The sequence below is a fragment of the Callorhinus ursinus genome, unplaced genomic scaffold, assembly GCF_003265705.2.
Source record: "Callorhinus ursinus isolate GAN/ISIS: 27379988/994484 unplaced genomic scaffold, GSC_fseal_2.0 scaffold9, whole genome shotgun sequence".
Lineage (NCBI taxonomy): Eukaryota > Metazoa > Chordata > Mammalia > Carnivora > Otariidae > Callorhinus > Callorhinus ursinus.
In genome coordinates this window covers 24,793,927-24,817,746 of record NW_027397071.1, presented here as the reverse complement: position 1 = coordinate 24,817,746, position 23,820 = coordinate 24,793,927, and the positions used below count along the sequence as shown (strand labels likewise).

The 23,820-nt window shown below is 42.7% G+C and overlaps 1 protein-coding gene across 9 annotated transcripts in view; it reads right to left on the bottom strand.

Annotated features, from left to right (window-relative positions):
* TGFBR3 (transforming growth factor beta receptor 3) overlaps positions 1-23,820 on the bottom strand; it is a 199,060-nt gene that overhangs the window by 10,821 nt on the left and 164,419 nt on the right. For 6 of the 9 annotated variants that reach the window (XM_025872180.2, XM_025872177.2, XM_073896321.1 and 3 more), the window contains 4 exons: positions 19,971-20,270; positions 16,958-17,078; positions 7,239-7,280; positions 4,836-4,943 (listed from right to left, as the gene is read on the bottom strand). In XM_025872180.2, coding sequence (XP_025727965.1) covers positions 4,836-4,943; positions 7,239-7,280; positions 16,958-17,078; positions 19,971-20,270 — 571 coding nt within the window. The remainder of the gene's footprint in view (positions 1-4,835; positions 4,944-7,238; positions 7,281-16,957; positions 17,079-19,970; positions 20,271-23,820) is intronic. The other 3 variants (XM_073896325.1, XM_025872178.2, XM_073896324.1) reach the window with 3 other exon arrangements.

Below are 23,820 nucleotides of genomic sequence, written 5' to 3'. Positions count from 1 at the left end.
AAACAAATAATTCTAAAAATGTTAATGCTCAAGGACATGAGTTTCTAGACTGAAAGGACTCAGTTAATGCCTGGCATAATGTATGAAAATACACCTAAATCAAGGACTGTTGTAAAATTTCTTCCAGAAAAAACCAAACCAAACCAAACCAAAACAACAACAACAACAACAAACAGGCCAGGAATCTGAATGGCTCTGAGTTTCCCAAAAGCAATCTTCAGAGCTAAAGGTCAATGAAGAGTGCTTCTAAAATTCTGAAGGAAAATTATTTATAACCTAAAATTCTATACTTTGCCAAACTATCTACCACGTGTTTGTATAAACTGAAGATATTTTCAGATATGCAAGGTGTGACAAACACTTCTTATGTACCTTTTCAACGAAGAAGGAGGAAGACATGGGATAGATGATACAAGCCATTCAAAACTCCAAAGGGCAGGGTACCCCCAGAATGAAGGTGAAAGAATATAAGAAGATAGCAGTGTCCAAACAGAGAGGGTGACCAGTTCAGACAGGAACGGGTGAGAAGGCTCCAGGAAAGATTTAGTGAAGGAAATGAATCAGAAGATCTGTTGTCTGAATGTGTTAAGAGGAAAGTGAGTCCACTGGCAGAGAGTCAACAGATGAATTAGTGAGAAGTATACGGAAAACTAAGCTAGTATGTGTGCAGGGGGAGATGATCATTAATTCTAGGGAAAATTAAAAGTCATGCAGGAATGGGGCGCCTAGGTAGCTCAGTTGGTTAAGCGTCCGACTCTTGGTTTTAGCTCGAGTCATGGTCTCGGGGTCATGAGATTGAGCCCCACATTGGGCTCCACACTGGGTGTGGAGCCTGCTTGGGATTCCCTCTCTCCGTCGGCACACTGCCCCTCCTAGCCCCACTTGCATGTTCTCTCTCCCTCTAAAAGAAAAAAAAAAATCACGTAGAAGGAACAATAATATATTACATAGCTAAACTGTGGTTAGCATTTGGTAGTCATAGTAATGTAAACAGTAAATATTGATCTACCCAAAATTTCAGTATAATTCTGGTAGGAGGATGGTGGAGATAGGGGCGCAATTAGGGGCATGAATGTATAATTGGGGCACAGGGATGAAGAGGGAGTAAATTCTCATTTTCCATTGTAGGAGGTGGACAGAAAAGGCCTAAAAGTGATAAGAAGTGGCGATATTATACTCCTATTATTTCGACGTATGGATTAATGTCCAAAACAATCAGCTAAGAGTCAAAAATGGTGCTCTGAGGAGCAAGAAAAGGGAGTGCGGCAGTAGGGGACTCATGTCCTTCATAACATGAACAATAATAGTTCTTATAGAACTATTTCAGCCTTTAAACTATGTGTGGGTACTACTTTGATAAGGCTAGAAACTTTTACTAAAAAATAAAAGTAAATACTTTTGCCCCTCACCTCAAAAAAAAAAAACCTTCATGGACTACAGATTTGGGACTCTTGAACTAGTAGGGCTCTCAGGAGCATCAGGATTCTACGGTTCCTTTCTGGCACCATTTCCATTCCAACTGCTCCTTCTCTTTCGCACCATCTCAGTAGAGAAAGTAAGTTTCAGGAATGGAGTTTTCCAAACGGGGTTAATATGGCCTTAAGGAAGTATCCCTTATGGTACCCAAAGCTATGATATGAAAAAGTAGGGATCCAGCTTTCTTAGACTAACACACATTCCAGGTATGTAAGTAGATAACCCCAATTCAAACATGTGACTTGGTTTTGTGCTCTGGGTTCAGAAGGAACAGAAAGCGTAATCAAAGAGAATCTGTCTAAATTAAGGATTTTTTCTGACACAGAGACCGATGCTGCTTGAACCTCCAAATTATGCCATATAAGGTCTGAGTTCCACAGCTTAGATTACTGTGGAAATTGAACACACTGAGTCTGTGTTTGTATACACACTTCTCTCCACTGGCTACTGCATTATGATCTCTCTTCATCTAAACTTGCTGCTTAGCTGATCCAGATATGAAACCGAAGGAGTTGTGGACAGGACAGTACCACTGGGATCTGAAGCGAGCCTTTTTCACACTCATGGGGTGTGGCTTCCCTTAGGACAAGTCTTTAAATTGAACCAGAGGCTACGTCTGTTAGTAAAAAGTCATTCTGAAGCTTTATCACATGTGATGCTAGCAGGGGTTAGAGCCCAAATGACAGTGTCTATAAACCTTTTAACTTCCAAATCAGCGTAATTTATATTGCTGGAAACCATAACAGGAAGGCTTTTTGGGTTTGTTTTTCTTTCATCTATTTCCAAACCTATTTCTATATTAGCAAAATGTAAAAAATCCTCCCCTTCAGTCTCTGGTTTGTGGAGGAAGGGAGCAGAAACAAAAAACTTGGGAATTTAATAAGCAGAGCAATAAAGCCTTTTTATCAGGTTTGTGAGCTTGGCTGTGCACGAGAGTCGGGGATTATCAGAGTGAGTTCAGTGGGGTGTGTGCCAAGAGCAAGGACCATGCGGTAGCTGGACCTGGCTTCCTGGCCCTACCTGGCCTGAGATGAACTCTCAGGGTTTGAGGGTGTAGCTCGATGGCCAAGGCTAGTCAGGGCTCAGCAGGCACATGTTAAGCCCATATAAAATCCTCAGGGCTACAGAGTCTTCTTGGCATAGTTTCAAGTTCATTCCCAACATACAGCAGAAGCTGCCAACAGCCCTAGAACCTCCTAGCCACGCAGGACATGGGGAAAAATTGTGAGAAACGGCTAGTGTGAGATCTCAATGTGTCCATATTCCCGTGACAAAGTATTTATTCTAAAATGCTACTCCAACAAAAGCTGTCCCTTCTGGTGCTTTGTATGAGCCGTTCACAAGGAAGACTATTCCTAACTCAATTCACAGAGGTTTGTATAGCCTCAGAATCATTACATGTAAGGTTAAGAGTCCTATTTTCTCTCTCACATGAAATATACCTCCCTCAAACATCCGTGACTAGGAACAAGAATCTGAGGACTCAAAGCCCCACTACTACACTCTCCTCAACTTTTGCTTTGGACTGTGTGACTTCCCCAAGCTGGGCACAAAAGGACTTGTTCTGCCACAATCTAAAATGACTCAGTTGGAGGATGCGGGATTTGAAGTGAAAATTCTGGTAAGGATTAAGATATGACTTCTCAAAATGCCCTTCCGTACTTCTCCTCCCTTTAAAGCAGTCTTCTTTTCAGATTGTCTGGTTGAATGGCGCAAGGCCAAAGATGAGGGCGTTCATTGGTTCGGTGGAAAATTAATGAAATTCTAAACAGAAAGGCTGAACTTGCCACGGCCTCTGACTGATAAATCAAGCACAATTTACCTGGGTTCACAGTGTAAACTGCAAGGATCCAAGGACATAGAAGCCCAGCTAGCTCACTAAACATACCCCCAAATGCATGTCTTTCTTGGCTATATCTATCTGCATGGAAACTAAGAAAGAAGTAACATAAGGGCAGTCCATTTGTTTCTTCCCCACCGCACTAGACTCCCCTTCCCAGGCCTACCCTCTGTACTGGGGTCAGAACAGGTTCTCTGCTCAGGCCAGAAGGTTTCAACCTTGGGATTGAGGGGAAGGGGCAAGAGAAGGGTGCGGGGGCACATCAGAATTTTGGGGGAAGAGGAACATAGTTTGAAAACAAAGTGCTTTGTGGGGCGCCTGGGTGGCTCAGTTGGTTGAGCGACTGCCTTCGGCTCAGGTCATGATCCTGGAGTCCCGGGATCGAGTACCGCATCGGGGCTCCCTGCTTGGCGGGGAGTCTGCTTCTCCCTCTGACCCTCTTCCCTCTCGTGCTCTCTCTCATTCTCTCTCTCTCAAATAAATAAATAAAATCTTTAAAAAAAAAAAAAGAAAACAAAGTGCTTTGTTTCACCATTTTTGTTTGCAATTCATGAAAATATATTTTAAAATTTAAATAACTTTATAGAAGAAAGACATGAGAATTTTATGCTTATCAAAGAGGACATGGCGGGATGCCTAGGTGGCTCAGTTGGTTAAGTGTCTGCCTTCAGCTCAGGCCATGATTCCAGTGGGATCCTGGGATTGAGCCCTGCATCGGGCTCCCTGCTCAGTGGGAAGCCTGCTTCTCCCTCTGCCTGCCACTCCCCCCTGCTTGTGCTCTCGCTCTCTCTGACAAGTAAATAAAATCTTAAAAAAAAAGAGGACATGGCAAAAAAAAAAAAGAGGGTCAAGAAATTCTGGTTGAAGTCAATGAGATTGGGGACTCTGGTGGGCAGTGCTCAGCCTCTTGGCAAATATGGTAATAAAATCTTAGCTTCCTTTTTCACTTCCTGCCCATTCATACATCTGTACTGAAGTCTTGAGCGTGGAGGGAAGGGTTTATACTTCCATTTTGTCTACATCAATTTTCTTTAATTAAACCCTAACCACAGAATAGCTTTATTAGTAGCTAACCTTCACCAACATCTCAATTGCAATTAGCATAGTTTAAACATTCCTTTTCTTTTTTTTTTTAAATATTTATTTATTTGAGAGAGCAAGAATGAGAGAGAGAGAGTACATGAGAGAGGGAGAAGCAGGCTCCTCGCCGAGCAGGGAGCCCAATGCAGGACTCGATCCCGGGACTCCGGGATCATGACCTGAGCCGAAGGCAGTCGCTTAACCAACTGAGCCACCCAGGCGCCCTTAAACATTCCTTTTCTAAAGGTGCTTAAAGCAAATTATATTTTTGCAAAACCCACCTGATGCCAAATATGTCTATGTGCAAACTGTGGGAATGACCTTTCTCTCTCGTTCATTATTATTCCATCCACTCAGCCGTGTAACGCAACAGTGAAATGTCTGCTGTGTGGCAGACACATAGGACACACACCAACTAGTATTCGATGGTCACACTCACCTGTGTGAGAATAGATGTACCACAGGGCCCCCGTCAGGAGGGCTCCGATCACAAACGCCGCAAACGCAATGCCCATCACGGTGAGGGTGTCCAGACCGTGGAAAACTGCTATAAGGAAGGGAAGCCAGTACATACTTTCAGTGAGTCTGCACCAGATGTTGCAATTTTGTATTTGTTTCACAAGCACTGTCAAGAAGGCTGGGCACGGACTAAGAAAATGAGGACGAAATGAGAATCCCAACCAAATGCAATGTCTTTAAAACTTGCACATTTTTTTTCCTCAAAAGAAAAATGAAATGATCAGATTTCCAAGATAGCTTCAGGTTGCATCCTCAGTTTGAAGATGCTTTGGAAAATGAAGTGAGCTCCCATTACCGAAATGTGGCGCACCGCTTCTTATTCATCAAACACTTCCAACAACGAGACAAGAAAACACAGAGAAAACACATTTCAAATAATCTACAAATACATTTTCACGGACATTTATAGGTATGAGAGGTAACAGGAAGATAGGGGGTGGACAAGGAGGAAACAAGGCAAGGATCAACTATTCCTACAGATTCTAACGTTTCGCTGGTCCCCTCAGATCAAACCCTCCATCCTAACAATTCTGTATTGTGTCACTTAAAACAACCTACTTTTTAACACTCTTCTGACCGTGATCTTTCTATGAGGGGGGCGGAAATACTTCTCAATGTGGAGTTATGTCAGTTTTATGGTCAGCAAAACATATAAATAGAACCAATTGTTCCTCCACTTGGCAAAGATGTTTATATTTGAAATTAATTCCAGGCCACAGAAATAGAACATTTCCTTTCATTTAAGAGAACTACCTTCTATGAATCACTTATAAGAAGTTAAAATCAGCTTCCAAGAGACGAGGTTTTCAGTTGAATAAAATTTCCAGGGTGTCTATTTTTTAAATGTAAATTTAGGGTGTAAGATCTCCCTATTATCTCAATCCCATTTCTATGTTCCTCTCGAGTCAGAAGCAACTCCGGCTGATCTCTATGTAAATTAAATCTCTTTGCCTTTCATCTTACTTCAGTGTAAAATATCTAGTTGTATAGAGAAATGTGACACACCCCTCCCCACCTCCGAGCAGCCCCAGAACTTGTAAGGGCTCGGGAAAAGTATGCCATGTTGCCAAAGATTCTGGAATTTTGGAATTTCCAAGTCCTGGTGGCTACTTTTCTAGCCATATGCCCTTTGGTGTGTCAAATTCTGGAAATGGGGATAGCACTGCTTCACCTGCTAAAGGCAGGGAGTAAACAAAAGGAGTTTGTAGAAGGTTTGGGGATCCCGAGGAAGGAATATGAACTGGGAAGAACTCTGGAGGTAGAACTCTGGAGGTTAAGACGAACCAAACCATATACTCCACCTAATTTAGTCTGTAGGTATTAAAAGATGATTTGCCTTTTTATGCTTACAGATGCAAAAATGGGGCACCACTGAAAGTTTTGAGTAAAACTCCTCTGAAATTCTAAAAATGGAGATGTCACTTATGAAAATCAGGCTGGGTGAGTATGAGAGAAATATGTCCACATGTGTCTCTTTGTGGGTTCATGATACTCTTTCATGATATTGTTGAAGTAAGACACTTAATTGTAACAGTGTAGTGCTTTGCATAAAGGAACTCCCCAGACTGTTATGTGTATGAGGTGAGCCATGGAGACTAACCTAGAGAGTCGTAGGAAATATAAAAAGCACAGATTCTCCCCACAAGGCAACACCATCTAGAAGAGCTATGGGTGCAAAGCCAGAAAGCCCAGGATCTAGTCCTGCCTGAATGCCAATTATAACCACGGGTAAGTCACCTGAATATTTTTTGGTCAGAATCTTCTTCCGTATAGAGTGACAAAATTGGCCCAGACAAATCCCAATGCATCACTCTGTAGTAGTTGGTCTCTTTTCTTTTCTTTTTTTTTTTTTTACAAGTCCCCCCTCCTCCCCTTTCCTTGCACACCCCCCTGGACTAGAGACAGTCTCAAAGAGACAGCAACTAGTTCCCTTAGCACTACTTCCCTGAGCAGGTAACTACTATCAATGCCAAGTAAAGCAAACCACTCCCATATGTGAGTTATTGGTTTTAGATCACAACTGGTATAAGTATGCAAATAAGAAACTCTCTCTAAAGCGAAGTAAGTTACTACCTTCCCATTAAGGCCACACATGCCAGTGGGGCCACAAATTCACATTTAAAAGTGGCAGACAGGAAAAAAGAGGATGAAGGAAGGACAGAGGAAAGGAAAAAGTATGAGATTACGAAAAAAAGTGGGAGACAGGGAATGAGAGCAGAGGTCTTCTTATCAAAACTCAAAGTTTGCCAAATGCTCTATAACCAACTCATTCTTATAAAAAGCCCAGGAGGCTTCCTTTCAAAATAGATGCATAAAGACTTACGTGGAGAAATTGGACTCGGTTCCTTAATGCTTGGACCTGTTTCTGAAAAAAAAAAAAATCATGATGCATTCCACAGAGAAACCAAGTTTTAAGCAAAAGTTCATCACGATCTCAGCAGAGATTGACACTTTCCTATTGGTTAATACTCTGTGAAAGCTTTGCCAGTTATCCTTAGAAGTCAAAACTGTAACATGGACTACCCAGAAATGTAAAGCATTGTACTTTGTCAACAATCAATTGTACAGGCTCTCCAATTTGAAGAAAACTTGAAGGCAAACTTAAGGAATCTGAGTCTGACAGCATGTATGTGTGCGTATACCTTTATATTTATTTACAAGAGGATTCAATACCTTTAAATACCATATTTCTCCAGTGTATTCATGATGTTTTTCCACTTTCAAAAAATTCTTTTAACATACACAAGTTTTGTGGGGCGCCTGGGTGGCTCAGTGGGTTAAGCATCCGACTCTTGGTTTCGGCTCAGGTCATCTCAGGGTCGTGAGATCGAGCCCTGCATGAGGCTCCATGCTCAACTCAGCAGAGTCTGCTTGGATTCTCTCTTCCTCTGCCTCTTCCTCTCTCTCTCTCTCACTCAAATAAATAGATAAGTAAATAAATAAATAAGATCTTTGAAAAAATGTACATAAGTTTTGTGAAAGTGTCCTTATTCTTCTTTCCTTAATGCTATTATGCTACAGTTCAGCTCCTTTTTTAAAAAATAAGAATTTAGGGGCGCCTGGGTGCCTCAGATGGCTAAGCATCTGCTTTTGGCTCAGGTCATGATCCCCAGGTCCCTGGGATCGACTCCCATGTCGGGCTGCCTGCTCAGCAGGGAGTCTGCTTCTCCCTCTACCTCTGCCTCTCCCCCTGCTCATGTTCTCTCTCTCTCTCTCTCTGTTTCAAATGAATAAATAAAAAATTCTTTTAAAAAAATAAGAATTTATTTATTTATTTATTGAGCAAGTGAGAGAGAGCACGCACACGCACAGGGGGAGGGGCAGAGGGGGAAGGAGAGGGACAAGCAGACTCTGTGCTGAGTGGAGCCTGACGGGCAATTTCACAATCATGACCTGAGCCGAAACTAAGAGTTGGATGCAACTGAGCCACCCAGGTGGCACTCAGCATCTTTTCATCATACGTCTGCATTATTACAGAGCTTTCCTAACTGGTCTCCTTGTTTCCACCGACTGCCCCTGCTCCTGCCCCAAATATTTCCTCCTCCATATTTTCCCCTCGGAGTGAATTTTCCAGAGCCCAGAGTTGATTATGTTATTGACCTGATTAGATTGCTCCATGACTTCCTGCACTCACAGGAAAAAAACTAAACTCCAGCCTGGCACACAAAAGTTCTGCCTTCCTTCTCTACCAACCTGTTGCTAGCCTCCTTTCCTAAAGAGCCCTTCCCCCATGCTGGGCTCCTTATACTTATTTAAGCTCCCCAAATTCTCTATGCTGCTCTGATCATCATACTTTTGCAAGCCATCCCCTGAAATACCCTCCTCCCTCAGACCTGCTTTGTTGGTATGTTCACTGGGAGGCTTTCTCTGACTCTCCCTCCAACCTCCACCCCAGCAGGGCCAGTCTCTACCCATGTGGCTTATTCCACCCCTCGGTTGTCCTACATATACTCCAGCACATTGTAATTCTCTAGGTTCTTTTCTGCCCGGAGGGCAGGGTCTAGATCTTACTCATCTGGACATCCCAGGGCTCAGCCTAGCATGGAACAGGCCTGCCAGAAATCAGTGAAGGATGAGTAGAATGTTGACAATGGAGACAACAGAGGGAGCTGGGAACAAGGCTATACAACAGTGCTTGTATGCTTTGACATTTCTATAATGCTTTCGTGTTCAAATCTCATTTGACTTTCACACCAGCCCTGTGAGAGAGGCAGAAAAAGAACTCTTATCACTATTTTACAAACGAGCATCCTGAGACTCTGCTATCATGTGACTTGCCCAAGGTCACAGCTGGAAAGCATCAGGGCAGGGGCTGAACCCAAATTCCAGATTCTGCTTCGGAGGCTACATGACTGGGGAGTGTTGCTCTGTCCTTAGCAGGGGAGCACTGATTAAGAAGCTACTTGTGACTCAGAGTGAGAATAGCACAGACCGGGGCGGGGGGTGGGGCACGCAGCAGGATGGCTGTATCATGGCCCAATACTTATTTCTGTATGGCTTGTGAACTAAGAGTACATTCTGTATTTCTAAGTGACTGGAAAAAAAAAACCCAAAGAATAAAATTTTATGACATATGAAAAGTATGTGAAAGTTAAACCTATTCCATAAATAAATTCCATAAATAAAGTTTTCTTTGAACATAACCACACGCATCATTTGTATATTGTCCATGCCTACAATGCTGTAGGAGCAGCCCGGAGTCATCGGGGCAGGCACTGTTCGAGGAACAGACCCGAAACACTCACCAGCTGGCCCTTCCCAGAAAAAGTGTGCTGTGTCCTGGGACACACTCCACCCCTGCCCTTTCGAGTGGCAAGTGGTGAGTGTTCAGTGCGTCTCTTTTCATCTCCATTTTCATTCAGTGAAGAAGGAACACATACCTTGTGTTGGAATCCACAGTGGAGCAAAAGAAATTGTGAAAAACTGACCAAACCAGGGGCATTTGAGGTCATGTTTATAAAAGTAAAGAAGCTACATAGGATCGTAAATTCTCAGGATTAACCACCTCAGCTGGGCTACCTCCATTCCTGCAGCATGGGGTGTTCGGGTCCAGCTCTAGGGGAAGGAATGCTATGGGATGAAGCAAAGCCACCACAACGGAATGGTGCCCCCCAGAATTGTGCAACGTGGTGGCACAGGTTGTACTTAAATAAAATTACTAAAATTAAAATAACTGTGAAAGCTTTTAAGAAAATCTTTCTTCTTTTTTTAAGAAAATATATTTCAGTATGCAGAACACTCACCAACTACAAAATAACACAGGAGACTGTCTCCAGAGGGTTTGGTCCCACCAGCCTATTGGCAGAGATAAAATAATGACGGTGATGCCTTCCATTTATACGTGTGTAGTGTTTTACAACTGACAAAAAGCCTTCACTTAGATTTTCTCGTTTTAAACTCCCGAGAACCCTATGAAGTAGGGGTATCTAACCACAAAATTCTACTTCCAAGAAGCAGTGGTTGGATTCACTGAACTAAGTCCAAAGGCATTTAAAGGTCTCTATAGTGTTCATCATAGTGAGAAATATCCACACTTCTGGGAAGAGTTCCATCCGATCAACCGCCCATGGCCGAACTTTGTCACTCAGAATCCCTAAGTGGTTTTAAATAATGACTCTCCCTTAAGGAGACCTCACATGTGAGAATGTGGGTTTTAGAGCAAGGCCTGTGTGATGGATGGCATTGTTTTAAAATTCTTAATGGACTTATGCTATGATCTAATCCTTCTCCCCCACCCCAAATAGGGGACTTCTCTCAGGGCTAAATAGAAACAGTTGTTTCTTATTTCCCCTGGGTGAAGTTCCTCCATAAACAATAACAAGTACAAGCTTCAGCACTAAGGTTATAGGATTTTATCCTCTTTTTTGTTCCAAAAATTCCCAATAACCCCTGTGTATGACTAAAGGAGTCTGATCTCCACCGGAACCCTGTAATCGAGCTGGCACGCTGAAAGGAAAACAGGGGAACACAGCAATATTTACTTTTGGTTTAAGGGTAGAATTGTAAGAAAGGAACCCTTGCTATTGCTGCAAGGAGAATGTTAACAATAGAGATTTATTTGCAGAAAGAACAAACTATAATCAACATTCTGAATTAAATCTCTTTATATACTCTTGAGCAAATTTCGGTCTGCCTCTAGAACCAAATTTCCCTCCTCAGATGGTTAGGCATGGTTTTCATAGATGGGATATTTCTGGGGTTATGCATGAGTAACTGACCACAGCTTTCAGCTTCCAGCTTTCAATTCAGTTCTCCTAAACATGATAGGATCGAGCAGGCCCGCAGGGAAACAAGGTGCCTACTCGGTACCCACATCTACTGGTGTTTGGCAAAGAGTGAGAGATAGGGAGATGAAGAGAGGCCTCTGCGCAGATCTCTTTCAACATATAGTTTTTATTAACTTCACTGTAAACAATCCCCTTCTCTGGGTTCTTTCAGTATTTATGGCATTCACTGCAATTGCCTGGTCACTTATCTGCACCCTTCCACTTGATCAGTGGTTCTTATCTAGGGTGATTTTTGCGCCCCCACACCCTACCAGGACACTTGGAAATGTCTGGAGACATTTGGGGTTGTCACAATGGGTAGTGGGGGGGTTGGCTATGAGCACCTAGTGGGTAGAGGCCAAGGATGCTATTCAAAATCCTACAATGCACAGGACAGCCCTCTATAACAAAGAGTTATCCAGCTCAAAAGCATCAACAGAGTCAAGGTTGTGAACCCCTGCATGACAGTGTAAAGGCCTTACAGACAGGGTAATGTGTTTACTGTATGCCTGGCATATAATAGGTACCAATAAACATTTTTTGGAATAAGCATAATTGTCATGTATATCTTATTACTGTGTACATCTCCCCAAAACCAAACTTCATGCTGCTTTCAGGGTAGTCTTCCTAAATGATCTGATCATTGGTTCCTTACCCAAGAGCTCTTTTTTTTTTAAGATTTTATTTTTTCTAAGTAATCTCCACACCCAACATGGGGCTCAACCCCACAACCCTGAGATCAAGAGTTGCATGCTCCACCAACTGAGCCAGCCAGGCACCCCAATCTTTCAGTGGTTCTTAACTTTTAGAGGTGCACACTGGAATATTTATGGATGAGATGAAATGTCTGGATTTCCTTCAAAACAATCTAGGGACAGAAAGTGATAAAACAAGTTTGGCCATAAATAGGTAGTTGTCGAAACCAGAAGGAGGATTCATGGGACTTCATTCTACTATTCTATTTTTGTATATAGTTGATATATATATTCCAAAGTAGAAAGTCCCTATGATACCCCTCTCCCTTGGATAAAGACTGAATGACTTAGTCTGTCCATTAAGCATTTCTACCATCTTTCTCCTCAGCTTCTCCTCATCTCTACCTCAGCCTGAGGACAAAACCTGGCTGGGTGCATCAGAGTATTTTTGTTCTGGAAAAATCAAATTGCGTTCCAAAAAGTAATGCCTCTCTTGGATGAACTTCCAACTGACGTTCACAACTTTCCCTTTCATTCCCCATCCACCCCTACTCTCCCCAAAATCCTAGTTTGGCTGAGAGGTTAAGAGGAAGGAAAGGAAATTAATATTTACTGAGTGCCCATGATATGCCAGGTGCTGTCCTGAGCACACTTACTTTTGAAAAGTTATGTAGTGGAAATTCAGTATTTTGAACATTTAACTTGCTAAGGATTACATATCGTACATAAATCATGGCCTATTTGGGGATGATGTTTATTGTTCTTTCTCACTCACTTTTTTATATGTGCCCTAAATTTCAGAAAAATGGTAACTTTTCCCTTTCACCGTTCTCAAAAAATTATCACTGATGTGGTATAGCCGTTTTTATTGTGTAAGCCCTACTGTTCTCAAATGCCACAAAAATGGTCACAGCATCCAAAGCAAACCGCACTAACATGCCTATACTTCAAAATATTTCAGAAAATATGGTAGGATGGCACTACCTCAACTATTTTAATTGTTTTGCCATAAACCATAATATGCATAAAGTATTCGTGTTTTCTGGGCTTTTCTTGTGAGTTACAATTCAAAGTCACAGAACTTCTAAATTTTAAGACTCTCTTAAACAGCTTCCATCTTACCCTCTGGAGAACAGACTTTTTCCCCAAAATTCTTCATCTTTCCAGTTCACAGTCAATTAGAGTATCTGGGTGTGAACTTGAACGCCAATGTGACATGTATGGCATGAACAGGAGAAGAGGTAGGAGGGGGAGGTCAAGAGATAGATGCCTGTGTTGCTTGTAATTTATTAAAAACTAGAATCAACCTTCCACCGAGCATAAGGCCAAGGGTTTAGAAAGGCACGAACTGTGGAATCAAAGTGGAATCCCAGATCCACCATTTATTTATATGTGGTGTGACCTTGGTCAAGTTACTTATTCTTGCTCTATACTTGCCTCACAGAAGGGCTATGAGGATTAAATACGAGGATCCACACAAAGCATTTAGCACAGAGCCTTGTACCAAGTAAATGCTCAGTAAATGTGAGATAATCATTGTTGTCATTTCTATGACTATCATCACCACCAGCACCGTCATCTACTGTTGAGAGTTTTGGCAGCAAAAGAATGTTAACCCAGTGCTGGTTCCCAAGGGACTGAGATGGTGCTACATGCTGTAGAAGTTCAGGCAAGTTCCATTAAAGATGGTGGCCTAGAGGAGGGACCCAGAGTTATTTAGTCTTGGCCTATTCTCTCTGTCCACAGAAGGAAGAAACACCACCTGAAATGTGTCCACGCCATTGGTACTGGGAGCTACAGAGCAGCTCTCAGCTTGGCTGTGAAGCCAATAACCAGAGACTTTATCTGCTATTGCCCCAGAAAACCCAAGTGTTGAAAAATGAGAGGGACCAAACGACCGTGGAGACCTGGAACTTTGGCACAGCCTTCAAAGAGAATCTGTGTGGTTAAAAGAGGACAGTGAAACATCCCACTGCTTGAGCAATTTTTATCCCTAAAATTCATTCCAGTAAGAGATACTTCTGGAGATACTGTAGTATCTGTGGCTTACAACAGTAACACACAAAGCTGGCAGGAAGAATGATCATGACCCTGCTATTATTCAAATAAACTAATGCTGTTAGGCAAACGGTCACATTCCCACTTCAAGTGACTATTCCAATTCACTGAGAGGCAGAGGGAAAGCACAGACTCCAGTGGCCTGCCTCATGGAGAAATGATTTCAGAGTCAAAAGAAAATAAACATAAAAGGTGGGAGGAGTCACTCACAGAGCTGAAAACTGCCAGAAAACCGATGCCACTCGGTGCAGTTAGAAAGCACATCTGCACGAAGCCCCTGGGAAGATGGCCATAGTCTAACCTGCATTTGTTTAACAAACCTAAGCAATGAACTTTCTTCACTGCACGCTTCTCCACTAAAAGCTACTCTCCATTAGCAAATCTCGTGAAACTGCTTTGATATTTGGTAAAACTTTCCTCTTGAAATTTTATGTAAAAGAACACTGAACTTTCAGGATAATTACACTAAGTTTAAATAAAAGTAACTACCTAATTTACAAGAGGAATTACTTAGAAAAATAACACCAAACTTGAAAGAAGCATGCATGATTACTAGAGGTTATACTACTGCAGTATTAATGCCCAATTATTGTTGGGCATAGAAAAAAAAGCAAGCTGCTGCCATCAGTTACCCACAGAACCCTATCTCTGGAAATAGGTAAGAGTAACAGATGGAGTACGAGGTAGCAGTTGTTATTGTTAAACCACTTTCGCAGTACAAAATGCAGCCAGCTGTTGCCCGATTGTGATATACTTTGCAACCCAATTAATTCACTTATTTCCTTCCCCTGGACCCAATAAACAGGGAACTCTTTGGGCAATAAATTTAAAAAAACACAAAACAGTTTTTTTTTTTTTTTTAAAGTAGGCTCCATGGAGCCCAATGCAGGGCTTGAACTCATGACCCTGTGATCAAGACCTCAGCTGAGATCAAGACCAGAGCTGAGACCAAGACTTGGATGTTTAACCAACTGAGCCACCTAGGTGCTCCCGGGCAATCCATTTAAAGAAGGACTGGCTGGTTCACTGTTTCAAATGGTTGAAAACCAATCATTCAAAGTAAAACAAACAGCAACAACAAAAGGTGTTGCTGAAGAACTAATGAACATCTACTATGTACGTTTCACACCCCTTTCGGGATGACTGGGAAATGAATTAAAATCTATTTGGCTTCTTCAAACAGTAGAGCTGAGCGTTATAGCTGAAAGGGCCTCTAGAAGCCATCTGGTCTAAACCCTTCCTTTCCCAGATATAGAAAATGAAAGTCAAGGACAGAAGGAGAGATCTCCAAAGTCCCATAGCCAGTTAGCAGGGAAAGAGTTGTGCTCCAGGCTCCTGACTCTAAGCCACACCCTCCCCACTACACTCTCTTGCCTTTCCAAAGTGAGCATGCCCCTAGGAGAAGGGCAGATGCCACCACCAGATATGTCAGCAAGAATGGCACTGCTATTTTCACAAAGGTCACTCCACCAAAGAACAAAATAGACAGCATCCACGTGCCTCTCTATCAGGTACTGTGTGATTATTCTATTAGCCCCTGAGGCCTGGCCTGGTCAAATCCAACAGTGCTTAGATCAGAAAGGCCATCCCAGGGCTGCCCCCGAGCCTAGACGTGGTAGCAGCTCCACCCAGCAGGTCTCCCAGCCAATGCTCACCAACTGGAGATAGGATGCTTGCTGGCTCTTATCAAGGCTCCAGTGCTGTGCTTCTCCTCTGCCCCTCGGGGTGGTGGAAGGAGGCCCCAGAGACCTAGCCCTGAAAGATCTAACCCCAGAGGCTAGGAATCCACTTTTACTCTCCCAGACCTCTCTTAGGTTGGCACCCTTAGACAATGTTTCTAGGTAGTCATAGGTTGTTTTTAGTAACAAATGTAGCTGCCCAGATAGCCCGAATGTGCCTTTGGCTCCACCCCCCCCAGATGCTGCCAGCTGCCTGATGTGTTCTTGCCCGTCCGTGCCCTTCAGTCGTGGTGCCCGTCCCATCAGATGCTCTCCACAGTCACCAGGGCCTCAGGACTATTCCTAATACTCCCATGGAGCCCAGCTCTGCTTCTCTATTGGTTTGGCTGACTTGGCCTACACCAGGTCTGGCTTTGCCTTGCCTGGTCACCTGAGGCCACACCTCCTAGGACGGCATCCTTCCTTTTCTCCTACAAGAAAGTGCAGACTGCTGAATGCTCCTGTGTGTGTAGGAAGAGGCACCCTTGGCTTCAAGCAACAAATGTGACTGTGTACAATTTTGAAACCTGAATTATAAAAATGCATTTGGACAGTAGTTCTCAACCTTTCTTCTGCTCTGACCTAAGATGGATGGTATTCACAAACACAACACCCTCCCCCCAACAAAGGCATCTGCGATCTGGACACAGCCCTGGGACTGCTTGTACTCAGCACAAACACCACTAGTAGATCATGAAAGATGGGCTGTGGGCTGTTCAATCCTGGCATGCGAGGAGGACCTCGGAGGCTTCCCTGCATACTTGAGGAAGATATTTGAATGGCAAGGGAGAGTGACATTGGGATAGGGACAACTTTGACTCTGATCTAATATTTAAAAGAGGAAATCGTTGGCAAACCTATCACTAATAACTCAGCCATAAGGCAGAGCAGACCCAACTCTATAAAAGGCTCCTTTGGCAAAAATCCTTTTCTAAAGTTACTAATTGGCCCTTAAACTTATTTTTTTTTATATTTTATTTATTTGAGAGAGAGCGCGCGCACACGCGTGTGCGCATGCATGAAAGCAGAGGCAGAGGGAGAGGGAGAAGCAGACTCCCTTCTGAGTAAGAAGCCCAACTCAGGACTCGATCCCACGACCCTGAGGTCATGACCTGAGCTGAAGCCAGATGCTTAACCGACTGAGCCCCCCAGGCGCCCCGGCCCTTAATGTATCTTTTGAATACAACTGTACTTTGATTTACAGTATTGGAGCTACTGCTTCTTTTTCATTGTTTTAATACTGGACCTTCTTAAAAGGAGCAGACCTCAGGCCCCTATTCTCTGACTGAGCCTCCCAAAGCGCACCTTTAGCCTCTACTTGCTGGTGGATCACAGCGAGGGGCTTGGTGAATGTCTTCTTATTCTGCATCATGGCCCAGATCATTGAGGCGTCCAGTGAGGTGCAGGCTTCATCCGGGGGCACACACTGCAGAGAGGCAGAGCAAAGCAGGGTCAGGGGTCACTCTGAAGAGCCTGCACCCGCTTGGCCTGCACAGTTGTCCTGCACCCCTTATCAGACAGCTCACAGCTGTTTACCACAGAAAAACAGAAGATCTGGGTGTTTTCCAAAGAACCGTAAATAATCTGGGAGATATAGTGGCAGACCCAGGATAGTCTCAGCTGCACTTGAAGGTTCAAATATCACTGGATGGCTTATAAACACTGCTTTTCTTCCCCATCTTCCCACAAAACAACTAGAGGTTTTAGTGTTATTTAGTCTGAAAAGTAAAGAAACTATATGATGAGCGTTGGCCCTTCACCAAGCTGGCTTCACATAAATGGTTCCTGTTTGTGATTTGTGATTGTGGGAAACTTCATGTGCTGCCTTATGAAAGGGACAGATTTTACATTTGTTGTCCAAAAAGATAATCATGTTGTCCAGTTTGTTTGATTTTTTAAATCCTGGTATAGGCTCATTCAAAATGACGCTTTCCAGGGTCGTCTGCTACAGTGTTCCAAACTGGAGCCCTGGGGAATTGTACCCACGTGTGGGGACCATGAGAACAGTTGTTTCCAGTTATTTTCAGGCCCCAAACTTAGAATTAGCATGCTCAAGCCCGGTATACCTGTTTTTAAAAAGTGTGATCACACTCCTACCTTTTTCTTTAAAATAACTTTAGTTCCTTGTCTACGCTCATCAATAGGGGAAACTAACGTAAATGACATCTACTTGCTTTTGTTGTTAAGAAATAGATCTATCTTTTAAAAAGCCTATAGCAAGCCATCCCCCAAAGCTAATAAATTTCAAATCACAAAAGAGCAAAGTCTTTTGGCTTTACTGTCATTGCTGCTCTGAGCAGCGGATTATAAGAAGACAACCTCCTCTCCCTCAAAGCCCAGAGAAAGGCCTTTACAACAAGCCTCTTGCACAGGGAAACAACAAATTGTCTGTGGAAAGCCCTCATTATCGAAAAGATTTGCATTTTAGGAAAAACCTTCTTACTGTGCTATCAGTTCTTCAGTTAAGTAAGGGTCAACGATTGTACACCCAACTCACAGCTCAACCCTGGACAAGATACTCAACTCCAGCCTTAGTTTCATCAACTAAGGGCCAGGCTGGACTCAGCGATCTTTGAGAACTCCTCCTAGAAAGATTCTTTGGCTCTGTGTTATCATCTGAGAAGTCACTAGAACTGTGGAAGTATTAACTACAAGCAGTAAACACAGAGACAGTGGTAACAGCTCATCTGAAGCCACTGCTCTATAAATGGCGGACTATTGTCAAATCTACTGTCTCCTTTGTTCCTCTGCTCCCAAGGGAAGCCAGGTACTATTATTTCACTCTTCCAGATGAAGCCATGCAGATTCTGAGAGGTCGGGGGACTTGCTTCAAGTCTTGTTAGTAAGCAGCATGCCTTCCTTCTCAGTCCTCATGCCCTTTTCCTGTTTCTCGTGCCTTGGCTGTAAATAGGGACTTTAGGTTTAGGGTCACATTCCATGTCATCCACTGGGACTTAGAGCTCTCCATAGAATGTTATGGAGGAAAATATTAGGACTAATATTCACACACTAACATGCTACGGATGGTGCCAGGCCAGGCTCAGAGAGAGATAACAACCAAGCCGACAGTAAAGACCCCTAGAAACTGCCAGGCCTCCCCTCCTAGATCTCTAGCTCCTAAAAGTCATCCTCTGGCTGCAGGGAGCAGCTGTGTCTCACAGCCAAGCATTCAGCTTCCCCAGGACTCTCTACCATGGGGAGGTGGTCCCTGGAAGGTGAATGTCTACAAGGCTAAGGCATCAATGTTTCCAAAAGCAACCTAAAGAACATAGTCTGAATCATCTTATACATTCATGCTCCCAAATGATTAGGATCAGATTTGCTACATTTTCATATGTAGTATAAAATTTTCTTTGGTGTTGTCAGAGGAATGGATGCCCAGGGGAATATAACAGTGTAAAGCATTCAGATCGGTGGTAATCTATCCAATAATATAATTTTTCCTCCTCCCTCTGTACCTCTATCTTACAACCTATATATTAAGAGAGAATTCCACACATACATTTATTGATACTGCACAATCATTAGTTTTAGACACTGACTGATATGTGACTACAAAAGTTTTATAAGTCAGCTGACACTGCATGAGATAATTACAGAAGAAGTGCCCATACGGAATTATAAATAATCATGGCAGATCACAGAAACAAAACTATGGCAGAAGACACCTTTCTTGCACAAGGTCAACTAATGAGGCATTGTCATCAACCTTGCAGATTTCCCTCTACACGGCCATTCCAACAAGGTCAAAGTGTTCTGATTTCTGTTGTGGCAATAGAACGTACTGGGTTCAATATGGGGAGGGATATGAGGCAAACATGATGAACAAATATGAAACTGAGAAAAATTAAAATATTTGTTAGTTTCCCTTAGAAGTCCTCCTGGGACAAGTCAACCTTATAATTCACACAGAGAAGGTCAAAAAACAATTGCAATACAAGTCTCAGCAGGACCTGGAAAAATTAATCCTCACACTGAACTTGTCCTTTCGGCTCTCTGTACTTTTGGCACCGCACACTATCTGAATTGCAAAGATAAAGCCAGACCTCTCCCTCAATGGAAAACAGTCTTGATTTATCATTTGTAAGATACTACTAAGTAGCATGCATGGAAAAAAAAAGTCATACTGTCAGGATTTATTCTCTAAGACTCCATAAAACTCATGGTTCCCTGCTAACACAGATTTTATTACTTCAATTGGGCAGTTCCCAAACCAAAAACCTCAACCTGCAATAACTCGTGATTAAACTTCTCCGGTAGATCATTGCCTCACCTAAAAATGTCAAAATAACACAGAGATGGATGAAGGCCCGCTAACCTTAGGTAACTTCTGGGGGTCTTTCTCCTTCTTGGTGCACAATGTGAGCTCACATTGTAGAAAGAGCAGTGAGGTGTTGAAAATGGACTTAAACACAAAGCTGAATCGCTTCTTGTCCATCTCAGCTTGTGGGACAGGAAAGTGCACCCTCTTGGGATTGTAAAATTTCACAGATTCGTCTTTAGGACAAATGTTTTCAATGATGGTGTAATCAGACATCCTATCAGGGTTTGAATATGGAGAGATAAAGCACGTTTGGATGGCAAATCCCAATTCTTGGTCAGCCTTAGTAACAGATACCTACAAAAGAACAGAAAGAGCAATCAGAACTCAATTGTTGGCATCTCACTTTTACTTTAGGCACAACACAGGGCTTCTGATGAGGGACACTGCTTTATTTTCATAACATAATAGTCTTCTTTCTAATTACAAAAGTAATAAATACGCATTGAAAAAAGATGCTTTCCATCTAAACTTGGTATGGATGATGACAGTGAATTATTTAGTTCAAATGCCAGTCTGGAAGATTCCAATACAAGATGAATTAAGTCTCTTCAACCTCCCATAAGTCCTCTGGGAGATAAAAATAAAGGCATAGCATGCACCTAAAGGGGATTTCCAAAATAAACAAAACACCAACAGACAAAGCACCTAATGTCATAATACTGTGTCATGTCTCAATAGTGTACCACCTGTAAAGCAAGCTATTTTTCAAAGCTGCTCGAAAAATAAAGTACAGAGGCACAATCTATTTAACCTAGGCAGAGAGGACTGAACTTCTAAACTGCCACAAGTCAGAATGAGCCTAAAACCTTGCAGTAAAACTGCAGATTCATGTCAAGTCCTGCTTCATAGCAAGCAGGCAGAGCTGGCCTACAGGCTTTGGTGTCCGGGACCGTACAATCTGGTGGCGATCACAAGCCTGGCAAAGTGTCCTAGCTGCTCACAGGTCCAAACCAGGCCTTGCCAAGTACTCTCCCTTCACTCTTTAAGCCCAAGGGTATTTTAAGGGAAATCTAATCTGGAAATGTTTCCAACTCATTATACTTCCCTCTTACAAAACATTTGTATGGGCTCTGTCCAAACCTTGTTAAGGTTCTTTTCTTTAGAAACAGGAAGTGGTGTTTGGCCAAGTATAAACAGAATTCAAACCTCAACTCTCCTGAACGCAGCTAAAATCCCCAGGCCAGAGTGGATTCTCCATTTGGCGACACACGGATTGCTGCGTGAACTGCCTTTCCCCTCATGCTTCATTCCCTGCCTAAACTTAGGATCAAAATAAACATAAACACTTTAGAAATAAAGTTAGTCCTTAACCATAAGCCAATAGCCCCAGAAGCCTTTCAAAAGGCATGGAGATATAAACACACTTTCCATCCTGAGAACCCAGGGGAAACCCCTGACATCGCATGGGGCTCTGAGGACACAGCACTATTTTGAAAGATCCCTCCGCGGTAAGGCCAAGACACTCAGCAATGAAGCTGATTGTCATTATGTCACGCGGCGCCTTAAAGCTCAATCCCTCTGACTGTGAGATAAAGAGTTTCATCCCCATTTTGGAGGAAAAAATGAACATACAGGATAGACGACTCGTTCAAAATCCTACCTGGGAAGCACCGGATAAAACCAAGCCTCAAACCCAGGTCTTCCAACTTCAAGCCCATTTTTCTCTTTCCTATTTCACTGTAGCCACAGGGTTGATTCAACCAAACCCACCATGTGGCCTTGGGAGAACACCTGGTGGGAAATCTTTCTAGGAAGTAGTGTTTGGGAGTCTGCAAATATTCACACATCATTATTTTGCCAATATTTCTGAAAAATAAGATATTTTATCTGGGAAAGATGGCAAATTACATATATCCTATTACTAAAAAGTACCCTTTAACATGAACTCAGAACCCACAATGCAAACATGTAGAGAGAAGAAGAAATGTAAATCTTTTCTCGAATCTCAAAGAAAGCATGTAATGGTAGAAACTCTAAGGTATCCCAAAAAGTTGTTTTAGAGGAAAAAATATTATCAGCAAGTCCTTTAATCTAAAATGCCCTGGGCGGGGGAGGGTGGGCACAGTCAGTTAAGTGGCTGCCTCTTTGTTTCGGTTCAGGTCGTGAGAACGAACCTTGCATCAGACTCTGCGCTGAGCGTGAAGTCTGCTTGGATTCTCTTCCCTCTTTCTCTGCCCCTCCCCCACTCAGATAAATAAATAAATCTTGTAAAAAAATAAAATGGCCTAGAAATGAGTAGTAGAAGGACTACAGGTCTCAGAGGGAGACAAGCCTCAGGAAATTGTGTGGCTCATGGCCTGTGAACTCTGAGCCTCAGCTTCCTCCCATACAGAAGAAGGGCACCAATACCAACTAGAAACAATTATTGTGAGGATCTGTAAAGTCACAATTACCCGCAAACAACACAGTTCCCAGCTAGTCAATACACGACAGCAGTAATCAGCAGTACTATTCTAGATTTAAATTTGGGGGGTTATAAACAGTTCTTTTTAATGCCCCAAGACAAATGAACTAACAGAAAAGCTGCCATGACGTGACCAACTATCACCCAGAGATGACCAAAGACCACGTGGCAAAATCAGTAATGTCTTGGATTAAAGGAAAGGATATGGTCTAGAAGGAACAGGATTCTGGGGGTGTGATAAGGATGGTTGGGAGAAGAAACTTGGTAATAGTTTTCTAGGCCAAACCAATGATTCAGTGAGTTTTACTTAAATAAAAAAATTTTCTTACCAGCATTGGTGTCCAAACAGAAACAAAGATTAGGTGTGGCTGCTATTTTATTTTGCAAAATATTTACAGATTCTCTATTTTAGGTGGTTTTTTAAAAAATATTTTATTTATTTATTTGACAGAGAGAGACAGCAAGAGAGGGAACACAAACAGAGGGAGAGGGAGAAGCAGACTCCCCACTGAGCAGGGAGCCCGATGCGGGGCTCGATCCCAGGACACTGGGATCATGACCTGAGCCCAAGGCAGACGCTTAATGACTGAGCCACCCAGGCGCCCCAATTTTAGGTGGTTTTAAACAACTTTAAAATAAAGCCGTTTAAAACATATACCACCCTCCTCAAACTCTCAGTACACCTGATATTAAAATGGTAGCAAATAGGGCGGCCTGGGGGTGGCTCAGTCGTTAAGTGTCTGCCTTCAGCTCAGGTCATGGTCCCAGGATCCTGGGATCGAGCCCCGCATCGGGCTCCCCGCTCAGTGGGGAGCCTGCTTCTCCCTCTGCCTCTCCCCTTGCTTGTGTTCTCTCTCTCTCACTGTGTCTCTCTATCAAATGAATAAAATCCTTAAAAAAATTAAAATAAAATAAATAAATAAAATGGTAGCAAATAGATTCAGTCCATTTCTTTTTCATCATTTCACAATGTCTTTGACTAAATTTAACTATGAAAAATACAGATGATATATGAAAAGATATAAATGTGAAAATAAGGGAAAAAAAGAATTTCAAGTAAGCAGCACTGGGTGGACTGGGGAGAAAAACCAAAACTCCCAGGGTAGGATACAGGAGGAAGACTGGCCAGTGATTAGCATAGAGCAGCAAAGCCATAAATTAGCAGAGCCAGGTACACATTTGGAAAAGAACAAATTGCAGTTAAGCAGGGCCCCTAAAACCCAGGGCATGACAGAGAGTCACTGCCCAAATGCACACAGATGGATTGTGCAGCCAGAAATGCAAGAAAAAAATAATGCTCTTGGATAAGAAGTGATCTATAATTAGGAACAGCATGTAGAAAGCAGTATATTTTCCCCAGTGGAGAAAGAAGGTATACCCAAAGAAAGAGAAGACCTCTCAAAACAGGGAATCAAAAAAGAGGAGAGATCCAGGAAAATG